The sequence below is a fragment of the Trachypithecus francoisi genome, unplaced genomic scaffold (genome assembly GCF_009764315.1).
Source record: "Trachypithecus francoisi isolate TF-2019V2 unplaced genomic scaffold, Tfra_2.0 Lachesis_group0, whole genome shotgun sequence".
Taxonomy (NCBI): domain Eukaryota; kingdom Metazoa; phylum Chordata; class Mammalia; order Primates; family Cercopithecidae; genus Trachypithecus; species Trachypithecus francoisi.
In genome coordinates, this window is record NW_022681453.1 from 17,650,041 (window position 1) to 17,663,385 (window position 13,345).

General features: G+C 51.2%; 1 protein-coding gene across 3 annotated transcripts in view; it reads right to left on the bottom strand.

Annotated features, from left to right (window-relative positions):
• TRAIP (TRAF interacting protein) overlaps positions 1-13,345 on the bottom strand; it is a 31,870-nt gene that overhangs the window by 10,688 nt on the left and 7,837 nt on the right. For 2 of the 3 annotated variants that reach the window (XM_033207821.1, XM_033207813.1), the window contains exons 2-10: positions 13,206-13,263; positions 12,592-12,675; positions 9,700-9,739; positions 8,352-8,479; positions 7,011-7,105; positions 6,393-6,506; positions 4,954-5,041; positions 4,246-4,335; positions 3,734-3,822 (exon numbers count right to left, since the gene is read on the bottom strand). In XM_033207821.1, the coding sequence (XP_033063712.1) occupies positions 3,734-3,822; positions 4,246-4,335; positions 4,954-5,041; positions 6,393-6,506; positions 7,011-7,105; positions 8,352-8,479; positions 9,700-9,739; positions 12,592-12,675; positions 13,206-13,263 (786 nt within the window). The remainder of the gene's footprint in view (positions 1-3,733; positions 3,823-4,245; positions 4,336-4,953; positions 5,042-6,392; positions 6,507-7,010; positions 7,106-8,351; positions 8,480-9,699; positions 9,740-12,591; positions 12,676-13,205; positions 13,264-13,345) is intronic. The other variant, XM_033207829.1, reaches the window with a different exon arrangement.

Genomic DNA, 13,345 nt, shown 5'->3' on the forward strand with positions numbered 1-13,345 from the left:
TTCACGCCATTCTCCTGCCTCAGCCTCCCGAGTAGCTGGGACTACAGGCGCCTGCCACCTCGCCCGGCTAGTTTTTTGTATTTTTTAGTAGAGACGGGGTTTCACCGTGTTAGCCAGGATGGTCTCGATCTCCTGACCTCGTGATCCGCCTGTCTCGGCCTCCCAAAGTGCTGGGATTACAGGCTTGAGCCACCGCGCCCGGCCAATTTTCCTAATTTTAAATCAAGAAATGGTGGTGGCTGGGCATGGTGGCTCACACCTGTAATCTCAGCACTTTGGGAGGCCAAGGTGGGAAGATCACTTGAGGTCAGGAGTTAAAGACCAGCCTGGCCAACATGGTGAAACTCCGTCTCTACTAAAAATACAAAAAACTAGCTGGGCATGGTGGATCATGCCTATAATCCCAGCTACTCGGGAGGTTGAAGCAGGAGAATCGCTTCAACCCAGGAAGTGGAGGTTGCAGTGAGCCAAGATGGCACCACTGTACTCCAGCCTGGGCGACAGAGCAAGACACCGTTTCAAAAAGAAAAGAAAGAAAAAAAAGGAAACGAAAGGAAAGGAAGGGGAGGGGAGGGGAGGGGAAGAAAAAAAGTGTGGCTCACACCTGTAATCCCAGCACTTTGGGAAGCCCAGGCAGGAGGATCGCTTGAGGTCAGGAGTTCAAGACCAGCCTGGGCAATAAGTGAGACCCTGTCTCTACAAAAATTAGTTGGGCGTGGTGATGCATGCCTGTAGTCAATCCCAGCTACTCAGGAGATTGAGGCAGGAGGATCACTTAAGCCCAGGAGGTGGAGCTGCTATGAGAAAATTTACTGAAGTTTACCAGCTTCTTCATCAACCTCTTCCCTGGATGCTGAAAATGTTCTACTAGACTAGATTTCCAAAGTGGTTGCTTCAGATAGTTTCAGCCAGCTCAACTGTTGCCACAGAGAGATGGATTCCTGGAGCTTTCTACTCTTCCACCTTCCTTGACATGACTTTTTTTTTTTTGAGACAGGTCTCACTCTGTTGCCCAGGCTAGAGTGCAGCGGCGTGATCATCGCTCACTGCAGCCTTGACCTCCCAGGCTCAAGTGATCCTCTCACGTCAGCCTCCTGAGTAGATGGCCCAAGAAAACTTAAGACTTCTTCCAGACCTCTGTAGTAACACATTAGCAGTCACAGGAGAAAGGTAGAGGCAGACTCTTTGAGGTCACTTGTAGTTGTGAGGGTCTTGCCATCAGAACACAAAGAAGACAGGGCAATGCTATTGCTGAGGATTCAACAACCATTTTTGAGAGCTTGAGGCTCTGAGTTTAGAAGGCGCTGTGCCTAGGCTGGGAATGGTGGCTCATGCTTGTAATCCCAGAACTTTAGTCCCAACTATCCAGGAGGCTGAGGCAGGAGGATCACATCACCTGAGGCCAGGAGGTCAAGGCTGCAGTGAGCTGTGATCACACCACTGCACTCCAGCCTGGGCAACAGAATGAGACCCTATCTCAAAACAAACAAACAAACAAAAACAAGAATAGACTGTGCTGGTGCTGCCTAATGTCTAGTTAAAAGAAGAGCTTGGCCGGGCGCGGTGGCTCAAGCCTGTAATCCCAGCACTTTGGGAGGCTGAGACGGGCGGATCACGAGGTCAGGAGATCGAGACCATCCTGGCTAACACGGTGAAACCCCGTCTCTACTAAAAATACAAAAAACTAGCCGGGCGAGGTGGCGGGCGCCTGTAGTCCCAGCTACTCGGGAGGCTGAGGCAGGAGAATGGCGTAAACCCGGGAGGCGGAGCTTGCAGTGAGCTGAGATCCGGCCACTGCGCTCCAGCCTGGGCGACAGAGCGAGACTCCGTCTCAAAAAAAAAAAAAAAAAAAAAAAAAGAAGAGCTTTTGCTAAAAACAAACAGACCTGCCACCGTAATTTTTTTTTCTTTTTCTTGGGACAGAGTCTTTCTGTCACCCAGGCTGGAGTGCAGTGGTACGATCTCGGCTCACTGCAACCTCCACCTCCCAGGTTCAAGCGATTGTCCTGCCTCAGCCTCTCGAGTAACTGGGATTACAGGCGCCCACCACCACACCCAGCTAATTTTTGTATTTTTAGTAGAGACAGGGTTTCACCATATTGGTCAGGCTGGTCTCGAACTCCTGACCTCAGGTAATCCACCTGCCTCAGCCTCCCAAAGTGCTGGGGTTACAGGCGTGAGCCACCGTGCCTGGTCTCTCAAGAGAGACAGGGTCTTACTCTGTCTCCCAAGATGGAGGGCAGTGGCACAATCATAGCTCGACTCTTGGGCTCAAGTGATTCTCCTGCCTTGGCCTCCTGAACTACAAGTGTGTGCCACCATGTTTGACTAAGTTTTAACTTTTTTGATACAGGGTCTCACTATGTTGCCCAGGCTGGTCTTGAACTCCTGGACTCAAGCAATCCTCCCACCTTGGCCTCCCAAAGCGCTGAGATTATAGGTATGAGTCAATGCACCCAGCCAACCACTTCAATAGTTATGCCCAGAAAAATACTGGAGACAAAAATGAATGAAGTCATCCTCATGTGGCTTGATGACAAGCCCAGCCCACCTTACGAAGGTTTGTCAGTTTAGTGTCCTGCTGGCCTGAAAGCCAAGGGAGACTATTGTCCTCCCTGTACCAAATGGGCTACAGGCCCTGGCATGAAGCTTACTCAGAATGAGGTGGGCCTGTCCCCAACTGGGAGCTACAGATCAGATTCTATAATGTAGTATATAGCTAGTGGGCTGTGGGCTTAGCCATCGAAACTCCCAGCTCATCTATCCCACTGGAATATAAGCTCCAAGAGAACAGAGAAGGCCTGCCACGCAGTGGGCACTCATCAAGGACCTGCTGTAGGAGTCCAGGCCTTCCAGCACACTGAAGAGGTAAAGAAAGTAAACAAAAGCAACTAGGCATGGTGGCTCACACCTGTAATCCCAGCACTTTGGGAGGCCGAGGCAAGTGGATCACGAGGTCAGGAGATCGAGACCATCCTGGCCAACATGGTGAAACCCTGTCTCTACTAAAATACAAAAAATTAGCCGGGCATGATGGTGTGCACCTGTAATACCAGCTACTTGGGAGACTGAGGCAGGGGAATCGCTTGAATCTAGGAGGCAGAGATTGCAGTAAGCCAAGATCGTGCCACTGCACTCCAACCTGGCAACAGAGTGAGACTCCATTTAAAAAAAAAAAAAAAAAAAAAGACTGGGGCCACTGACAGGAGTTGTGTGCTTTCTGTCTGGGTCCTTGCTGGGGACTTTCAGCAGGCAGGAAGTAGCCTTGAGGATGCTCTCAGCTAGTCTGTTTCTGTGAAACTCAGGAGAAGAAACGGATGCCCATGCTTGCGGGGACACCAATCCTTCTGCCTCTTGGCTCCCTCTGCTGGCAGCTTTAAAGCACGCACTCCTGGCACTAGGGGAATTATTTTAGAGTGGTTTCATGTTTGTTTCAAAATCTAGGGTGGATAGATACATGTGGGGAGCTACTCCATAAACAGGATGCCCCAAGACAGTCAGTGCTCCTGCCCTATTCTCAGACCACTTCTAGGTCCTCTGGCCTTTCTGTGTCAGAGCCTAATTTGCTTCAAAGCTGCTTGCCAGCTAAATCTTGGCTGGCTTCCAGGGCAGGCTGTCTGCAGACATCAGGTCCACAAGGGTCACCCACCCCACCAAAGCCAGAAGGAGTAAAGACTGTTACCAGAAAGCTCTCCCACCTTGTGACCCCTGTACCACCCAAGGCTCAACAAACCTCTCTAAAACCAGGCGGTCGACAGTCTCATTGGCCACTGGTGGCAGGTTCAAAGTTTCCTGCAGCATCGTTAGCTTCTTTTTCAGACTCTTGGGGAGGGAAAGAAAAGTGTGTGAGAGAAAGGCTGAGGCATCAAGTCCAGAGATAATGCAGAGGACATGAGTAGCATGCATGAAAGGCCGGCCCACTGGGAACAGAGCAAGGCCTGATACCCCATTATTAGGCTCAGGAGGCCAAGCCCCAGGTAGAGTCCCTCCTCTGATGGGGGACCTCAGGGATGTAAGTACAGGACAGACTATGAGGGAAGACTCATGGTGCTATCTGCCCTCTGTTGAGGAGGCCCAGGTTCCAGTTCGGACCAGGGCCAAGGGGCACACCCTGACCCAGGAAGATGCAGGGGCCCAAAACCGCCACTGACTGGTGCAAGGGTCCTGGGCAGAGATAGCCCAGCCCTGCTTTGGGAGGGCACACAAACCACCCCTCATTCCTGTCAAGCCAGGGATGTTCCTCACCATGATTTCCTTGTCAGCACTCTGTAAGTCCTTCTGGGCTGACTTCAGTTCTAACTTGGCCTGATCCAATTCAGAGTAGACTGTCTGCAACTATAAGAAAGTGTAGGGAGTGAAGGACAAACCAAGTGGTAGCCTTGTTCCCTGCCCCCTCCTCCTGTTCCCCAGTGAGTGATCAAGGTAGTCTAGAGTCCAGAAGAGACTAGGGGTATGGGAAGAGATCCCAGCTCTCTGAGGCTAGGCCTCAGTCTGGCAATGCACATCCGGAGCTGCCCAGAAGCAAAGGCTGCTTCCTACATCCTGCAGCCTGTGGATGCACCATGCCAGAAGTAAAAGCAGCTGTGCTGACCAAATCAGATTCCAGGAGCCCTCCTACTCCAGACATGGTGCAAAAATAGGCCTCTGATGCTGTCACATTTGGGGCCTGTGCTCTCCAGCCAGCTGAGAGGTACCCAGGAGCTGGGAAGAGCAGAGGGGAGCATGAGCGTCCACATGTTGGGGGATACCTCTGTGATCTGTCTACCCCTAGTGGACAAGCCACATATTCAGACCAATGCCCAGTAAGGACTGGTAACAAATCTCTATAAGTCATCCAGCTGCCCCAGAGAGTCAGCTGTGCCATCAGGTCCCATAGCCTTGCTCAGGAGACCAGAGTGAGCATGACAAAAGGAGAGCCGCCTCTCCTTCAACTCATGTTCACTGCTAAGTTACCTTGCTTCTGGAGGAAAACAAATCCTTCCTCAGCTTCTCAGCCAGCTCCCCTGAGGCCTTCCGTGCCTCTTTTAGATTCTCGTACTCTCTGCAATGTGGCCATGGAAAGAGATGCCAGAAAAGAACACTTGCAGGTCAGACTGAGCCACAGCACTAATCTAACACAAAGCACTGCCCAACCCCTCAACTCATTGTCATTCCTACTTTGACACCTGAGCTCAATAAGTACCAGGTGGCACTGTGGAGGGTCCTGCAGAGAACGCAAGGAAGTGATTCTTTCCTCCTGCCTGTCCTGCAGGCACTGGTGACTTGAGAGGGCATGCAGAAAGCCCCAGTCTCACTAGGGGGCCCCCTAAACCACCTGGTCTTAAAGGAGGCATCTTGGACCCTCTATGCCTCTCAGCTAAGTGACCCTCCACCCTTCCTGCCAACCTTACACCCACCAGAGTAAGAATACGAGTTTGATCCAAGCCAGGCAGGATCATAGTGCTAGAGGGGAACAGGCTCTAGATATCAATCACAATGGGGCTTATAGCTCAGAGAGCTAGGTCAACTCCCTTAGAAACAGCACTTAAGATTCACACTCAGGCCGGGCGCGGTGTCTCACGCCTGTAATCCCAGCACTTTGGGAGGCCGAGGTGGGCGGATCACAAGGTCAGGAGATCGAGACCACGGTGAAACCCCGTCTCTACTAAAAATACAAAAAATTAGCCGGTCACAGTGGCGGGCGCCTGTAGTCCCAGCTACTCAGGAGGCTGAGGCAGGAGAACGGTGTGAACTCGGGAGGTGGAGCTTGCAGTGAGCCGAGATCATGCCACTGCACTCCAGCCTGGGCGACAGAGCAAGACTCCGTCTCATTAAAAAAAAAAAAAAAAAAAAAAAGGCCGGGCGCGGTGGCTCAAGCCTGTAATCCCAGCACATTGGGAGGCCGAGACGGGCGGATCACGAGGTCAGGAGATCGAGACCATCCTGGCTAATACGGTGAAACCCTGTCTCTACTTAAAAATACAAAAAACTAGCCAGGCGACGAGGCGGGCGCCTGTAGTCCCAGCTACTCGGGAGGCTGAGGCAGGAGAATGGCGTAAACCCGGGAGGCAGAGCTTGCAGTGAGCTGAGATACGGCCACTGCACTCCAGCCCGGGCGACAGAGCGAGACTCCGTCTCAAAAAAAAAAAAAAAAAGATTCACACTCAATCCTCTCAACAATCCTATGAGGCAGGTCTACTACTATCTCCATTCAGGAAGTTGAAGGTCAAAGAAGCCAAGAAACTGGCACCAGGCCACATAGCTGCTGAGAGGTGGAATCAGGGTTCAAAGGCAGCATGGCTCCAGAGTTTGCCCCTTAGCTCCATCTGCTTTACAAGAGATGGGAAGCAATGACATGGCAGGAGCCCCATGGCCTATCTCCCGTGTTTGCTGAGAGGGGCCAGAGTACGCACTTCTTGAGAGACACACAGTACACAGCCAGCTGTTCCACCGCTGACTGTCCCACACCCATGTCTCGGATCATCTCCTCCACCTCTGGGCGCTGGCTCTGGAGTAGAAGCTCAATCCTGAAAAACACACCCAGCCCACGGCATTTGCAATCTGGAGGCTGATGGGTAGGTACCCAGTGCAGCTCTGCCTTCCTTTGCTGCCGTTGCTAAGGTAACAGGCTAGGCTGCTAGGATGTTTAGCAGGTGGGTGTGCCCAAGGAAAGGCCCCACGGCAGAGATAAGCATAGCTCCAAGGATGCTGCTGAGAAAGAAGAGGTGCTGAAAGAGGGTCTCAAGGTCAGGGATTTCCTGGAGAGAGGTTCCTGAAGGGAAAAACCCACCAGGTCATCTGGCCACAGGCAACAGAAACAGGGAGGAATGTGGCAAGGGCTCCCATTCCTTGGAATGGTGGAAGAGTTCATAGAGGCTAAGATCTGTGCCCACACCCAGCTGACCTGAGCCCTCCATGGCCTATGGAGATTTGAGCCTCGGACATGACCCAATCCCACTCCCTGCTGCAGTCCTAAGAACTTGCAGGCCCTGGGGGCAAAGGCACAGTGCAGGACCCAGCTCCAAACTCACTGCTCCATGGTCTTCATCTTGCTCCTGAGTCGGCGGGCCTCCTCTTGCGCTTGTTTGGTCTCATCCTGCTGCTGCTCCAAGTACTTCATCTGCTTCTGAAAAGCAAATACACCCATACCTGATGCTTGGAGGCCCTCAGGAGCCATTGTTAAAGTCACTAGGAAAACTGCTCCAGAACTCTCTGCAGCTTATGTTTTGAAAATGCTGATAACCATGTACTCCCAAACCCCAGGAGGTAAAGCTCCTGGGTCCCACTCTCACTTGTGCTTCTGCTAAAAGGCTCTAAGCCAGCTGCTTCTTCACCTCCCTGCCTGCTTCCTCCTAAAAGGTTTCTTACAGTAGGCACAGCCCACTGCCAGCATTTACAGGCCCACTGTGGGCTGCCAAGGTCCAGTGGTCTGGGCCTCATGGTACATGTTGTACAGGTGGCTGAAGAACTCCAGAGCACAAACCCAGGCCTCACCATCCACCACCCAGACCCATGGACAGTTGCCAAGAATGAAGAATTGAGCCAGGGGAAGCTGGCCAGGCTGCCTTCAGCCTAAGACCACTTGTCTCTGATCTGAGAATACCATTAGAGACTCCTGTTCTGCAGCCAGGTGCCAGTTTGCTCCCTCCCACCAGCCAGACCACGTGATGCAACCCAGCCCCCAAGCAGGAACAGAGACAATGAATATCCTGGGGCCTTGTCTGTTCACAAGGATGGCTCCCTTTCCCTTTCAAATGGCATCCAGCAAGGACTGCTCCTGCCTACAAGGCCAGAATATCAATCGTGGGTTCAGATCAATCACCTCTCATGCCCCTTGGAGAGCAAGAGGCTCACCAACCCAGGCTGATGCAAAATTCATCTGGCTCTAAGACTGTTCACTCTGCAGGCTTTGATCTGGCTGGTCAGCTCAGCACAGCTGACTTCAAAGGCCCTTGCTCCTCCCTAGGATGCTGTTTGATCTGGCTCAGGAGAGCAGCCCAGCCAAGGACTGGAGTGCTAATGGAAGGTTCTTCAGGCTGGCCTCATCAGTAGAGTATGAACCACTTTTGGAAACATGGCCCAGCCTCACTGAGCTCTTAGTTGAGCATCACTTCTGTGAGGTACTGGGAAGGCCTTGCCTCTTCAAACTACCTAGCACAAAACCCCAAGTATAGCCATCATGGCCCTTTTCTTATGGGATGGATGGGTACAGTATGGGAGGGCAAGGGGAAGAAGTGATTTGCCTCTATTTTACAACTCCCCAAACCAAGGTATTGACTGAAGCAGAACCAGAAGATAAACCCAGAATGGGGAGTCCAGTTCTGGGGCAAACCTCCCCACCAATTCTGTACCCATAAAACCTGAGGACCTACTTTCAGTGTAGAGCACAGCATCTCGGCCTTGCCCAAGGCCTGCTGTAGAGATACCACAGTAGCATTGCGTTCTTCCAGCATGTCCCGCAGATTGTCGATGATGACCTGGCTGTCTCGTTTCTCCTTCTCTGGAGCAGGGGTAGAGGGTAGGGGAAAGGGAAAGGCCTGTCCATCCATCAGCATAAGAACTTGGGCCCTTGGCTTCAGTGCCTGATCCCTTAGGCAGGTGAGAAACAAGACTCAGGCCAGAAAGCTGGGTGGCCCGTTTCCTTTTCTGGGATGTGCCAAACCACAGAAGCTGAGCCAGAGCCTTCATTCAGGTAAAAGCCCACTTTCTGCTGCTTGAACTACTTAGGAAAAAAAATTTTTTTTTTTTTCGAGACAGAGTGTCGCTCTGTCGCCTGGGCTGGAGTGCAGTGGCCAGATCTCAGCTCACTGCAAGCTCCGCCTCCCAGGTTTACACCATTCTCCTGCCTCAGCCTCCCCAGTAGCTGGGACTACAGGCGCCCGCCACCTCGCCCGGCTAGTTTTTTTTGTATTTTTTTAGTAGAGACGGGGTTTCACCGTGTTAGCCAGGATGGTCTCGATCTCTTGACCTCGTGATCCGCCCGTCTCAGCCTCCCAAAGTGCTGGGATTACAGGCTTGAGCCACAGCACCTGGCCTTTTTTTTTTTTTTTTTGAGACGGAGTCTCGCTCTGTCACCGAGACTGGAGTACAGTGGCGCAAACTCAGCTCACTGCAAGCTCCGCCTCCCGGGTTCACACCATTCTCTTGCCTCAGCCTCCCGAGTAGCTGGGACTACAGGCGCCCACCACCATGCCCAGCCAATTTTTTGTATTTTCAGTAGAGACGGGGTTTCACTGTGTTAGACAGGATGGTCTCGATCTCCTGACCTCGTGATCCGCCCGCCTCGGCCTCCCAAAGTGCTGGGATTATAGGCGTGAGCCACCGCGCCCGGACAGGAAAATATTTTACTGCCCACTCCCCACCCGTCATGGGTCCAGTTAGTTCATCATCCCAGGACTCAAGCAGGTTCCAGTCAAACTCAGCTGCTGAGCCCTCTCCCAAAGATATTCTGTCCCATCAGGTAGCCCCCTCCCATCTTGGTTCCTGGGCAAGAAGCTGCACTCAGAGACAAGTGGCTCACCTGGTCTAGGTGAACAGCTTCAGTCACCTCCCTTCCCTCTCTTTTTCTGCCAGCCACAAGAGCTAGCAGGACTCTTGGACATACAAAGCAGGGAAAGGCCCTGGCTCTCCCAAACGGTTTGAAACCTTCCTCCTAGGGCCCCCTTCCTGCAGCATCCAAGTCAGGGGCTTCCCAGCACCCCCTGTCTCTTGCTAACTCACCTTTCTGGGAAAGCTGGGCTCTGATATTGTCCAGTTCATTCTGAAAGGCAATACCCACAATAAGCAGCAGGAAAGCATCATAGCCGACCTCCACGTGGTCTCCCATAAGGTTGTGGGGAGCCCCAGGATTGAACAATGAGGCCTTCTAGAGCATGAATTCTGCAGTGCCTCAAGGCCAAGCTAAGCTAACAGTGGAAAGATAAGCACTGCTTTAGCTCTATGTGCCCTTTTGAAAAGTAGGTAAGATGGAGGAATAATCTCAGGGGCAAGGCCCCAGGACAGGTAAAGAGGTAGAATAGTGGAAGGGAAGTAAAGTTGGGCCCCTGTGATCAGTCTCCATAGCAGAAGCTTCTATCGTTTCCTTGGCCTCATTGCTCTGTGTTGGTCTCATTCCCTCTGGGTATCAGCTGCCTCACCAGGGACACACAATAGGAATGGCCAAGGACCCTGGGCCACTACTCCTCCTCTCCTACCCTGGGTCTTCCTGATTCATAGTCTACTTTCCTCCAAGCTCTGAAATGGCTCTGTGTACCACAGACCTTCCAGACCTAGGATCAAATAGAGGTAGGTGCCAGAATAGCTTTGTACTCCTGGATGAAACCTCCCATGTGTCTAGTCTCTAACTAGACTGTTGTGAGGATCAAGTGAGCCTCTCAAAGCCCTTGCAAATGTTCCACAGCCATGCCACAGAATCACTGAGAAGCTGTGGCAGAATTGAACCCAGTTCCTATTCAGGATGCCAGAGAATTCAACATCCTCATGAGCAAGAGAGGTGCCTGCTCCATAACAAAGAAAGCCAAGGACATTTACAAAACTGAAATGCTTGACCAAGAGTCCATGGTGGTAGTTAGATGGAATCCAGGCAAACCTTACTCTAGATCACTCGTCTAAGGTCAACAGAAGACTCAGAATTTCACATGTGACCAACAGTATGGCCCAGGCCCAGTGGGTAAACAAGACTGTGCTGTCAAACTCTCCACCCAGGACTCTGGGGGCAGGAGCTTCTGGTGGCTGGGCTGGTTAGTATATGCTGAACAGCTGAGAGTGGAAGTGGTGGGTAAGGAAGAGCACACAGGGGCTGCCTGAGAACATATACTAAGCCATGGCTGCTGCACCACTACCCATAGTCCTCTGGCTTCTTCCACACTCCAGCAGGGGCTTCCAAGCCCTTGCTCCAAACTACCCAAGATGTTGCTACTTATCTCACAAACCTGGCTTTGAAAGCTGGAAATAAATGAAACTGCCTTTGTTGCTTTCATCACAGGGAAGACACTACTTAAAACTGGGAGTAGTTACCATGACGATGAACATGCTTGCTCTAAGCACAAAAGCTCCATGTACCTGAAGCAGTGAGGTTCCAAGGACATCATGACACCCTGGAGCCAAAGCCAAACGAACTCTGATCTGACAGATACCCAGTAAATTAACCCTCAAAGTCCAGGGATCATTTGTGAACCCCAGTCCAACTTCCTCAAGAGTCCTCTGCCAATGCAGCCTGCTTGCACACACAAAAAAAGCTAAAATTTAGGTTAGGAGGAGAAGCAGTAGACTTACAGGAGGGAAACTACCCACTTTCCCTCCATTCCCACCTGAGCTGCAAATCTTGATTCCAAGAGCTCTGGTCTGGGGAAGGCCCAGGCATCTGACTTTATACCAAGCTCCCTAGGTCATTTTTTTTCTTTTAACTTTTTTTATTTAATAGAGATGGGGTCCCATGTTGCCCAGACTGGTCTTGAACTCCTGGGCTCAAGTGATCTGCCCACCTTGGCTTCCCAAAGTGTTGGGATTACAGGCATGAGCCATCACGCCCAGCCTCCCCAGGCACTTTTGAGGCACAGGCAGGCTAGGGAACACTGAGTCCAAAAATCTTCTGTGACTGGGGAGTAGAAGAGTTTTCTAATCTGTCACTAACTATCCAACCAGAAAAGTGGGCTATACAGGATGGCTGTAGGTTCTTTAAAAGATGAGGAAACACGACCGCAGGAGAGAATTAAGGTTGGAATTGACCTGAAATCACAAGGGGAGGGTTTACAGTCAAGCAGCTTCCCTCTTCCCTCACAGTGTATTTCTCTGATGACTGTCTCATCACTTGTCCACTGCTTTTTGTGTCCCCACCTTGAAAACTGTACCAAGTCTCACCTCTATAACTTCATCTCCATGCTCCAGGAACCCTCCACTTACGTGGAAATAGAAAGTGAACTCCCAGGCCAGGCACAGTGGCTCATGCCTATAATCTCAGCACTTTGGGAGGCCAAGGTGGGAGGATTGCTCGAGCCCAAGAGTTCAAGACCAGCCTAGGTAACATAGCAAGGCCCTATCTCTACAAAAAAATTTTTAAAAAATTAGGGCCAGACACGGTAGCTCACGCCTGTAATCTCAGCACTTTGGGAGGCTGAGGCGGGTGGATCACTTGAGGTCAGGAGTTCGAGACCAGCCTGGTCAACAAGGTGAAACCCCGTCTATACTAAAAACACAAAACTAGCCGGGTATGGTGGCACGCGCCTGTAGTCCCAGCAACTCAGGAGGCTGAAGCAGGAGGCAGAGGTTAAATTGCTTTAACCCAGGAGGCAGAGGTTGCAGTGAGCCAAGATCACGCCACTACACTCCAGCCTGGGTGACAGAGTGAGACTTCATCTCAAATAAATAAATACATAAAATTAAAAAACTAACCAAACATGGTGGTGCACCCCTATAGTCCTAACTACTAGGCAGGCTGAGGTGGGGATATCCCTTGAACTCAGGAGTTTGAGGTTATAGTGAGCTATGATTGCACCACTGCACTCCAGTGTGGGCAACAGAGTGTAAGACTCTGTCTCTTAGGAAAAAAAGAAAGAAAGAAAGTGAACTCCCAGAGGGCTTGGAGTTCAGTAGAATCAGATAAATTCTGGGTACCTTTAAGAATTCTGCATCCAAGACATTCTCCTCCTCCTGGGCAAGATCAAAGAAGAGCTTATTGATAATGGTTCTTTTGCCAACCTGGATGGGAGAACAAGATAAGAGTATGATTGTGTAGCTGGGCATGCGCAAGGAGGAGAGTGTTGTACATGGGTCTGACTACCTGCCTGACATGCATGTCAGGCCTGTTCTCAGACCTAACTTTTCAAAGTACATCCTTTAGAGTCAAAAGACCTCTTTACCCCTGCAGGTACCCCAAGCTAGGGCTGCTGGTTTGGTGGTCACCGAAGTCATATTACTATAGACCTACATGGTTAAGTGCTCAAAAGATACCTGAACTCTAGGTGCTGAGTCACTGAGGAAAAGACAGTGAAGGAGGCCAGCCAAATCTATCCAAGTCAAAACTGGCCCTGGCAACAAGTCCATCTGCCAGCTACCTGTGGGTGTAAGCAGGCCCCCCAACCAACTCAAGGACACAAGTGCGGCTCAACTGGCCTTAAACCAGGAGGGTCCAAAAAGGTCAGATATATTGCAGTTTCAGAGCTCTTTTTACATTCCTGCTGTCTGCTAAGATCTCTTCAGTTGATGTGGTCCCACCCCAATACTCTCACCTGGATTCGGCACTGTGGGCAGGTCCGACTTGGTGCTGTCTCGAACCACTGAATTAGGCTGGAATGAAAAGCAGAACAATAGATTGATGAGCCCTGGTTTGTCTGGGGACATAAGCCAGGCAAACATTCTCACCACGAAA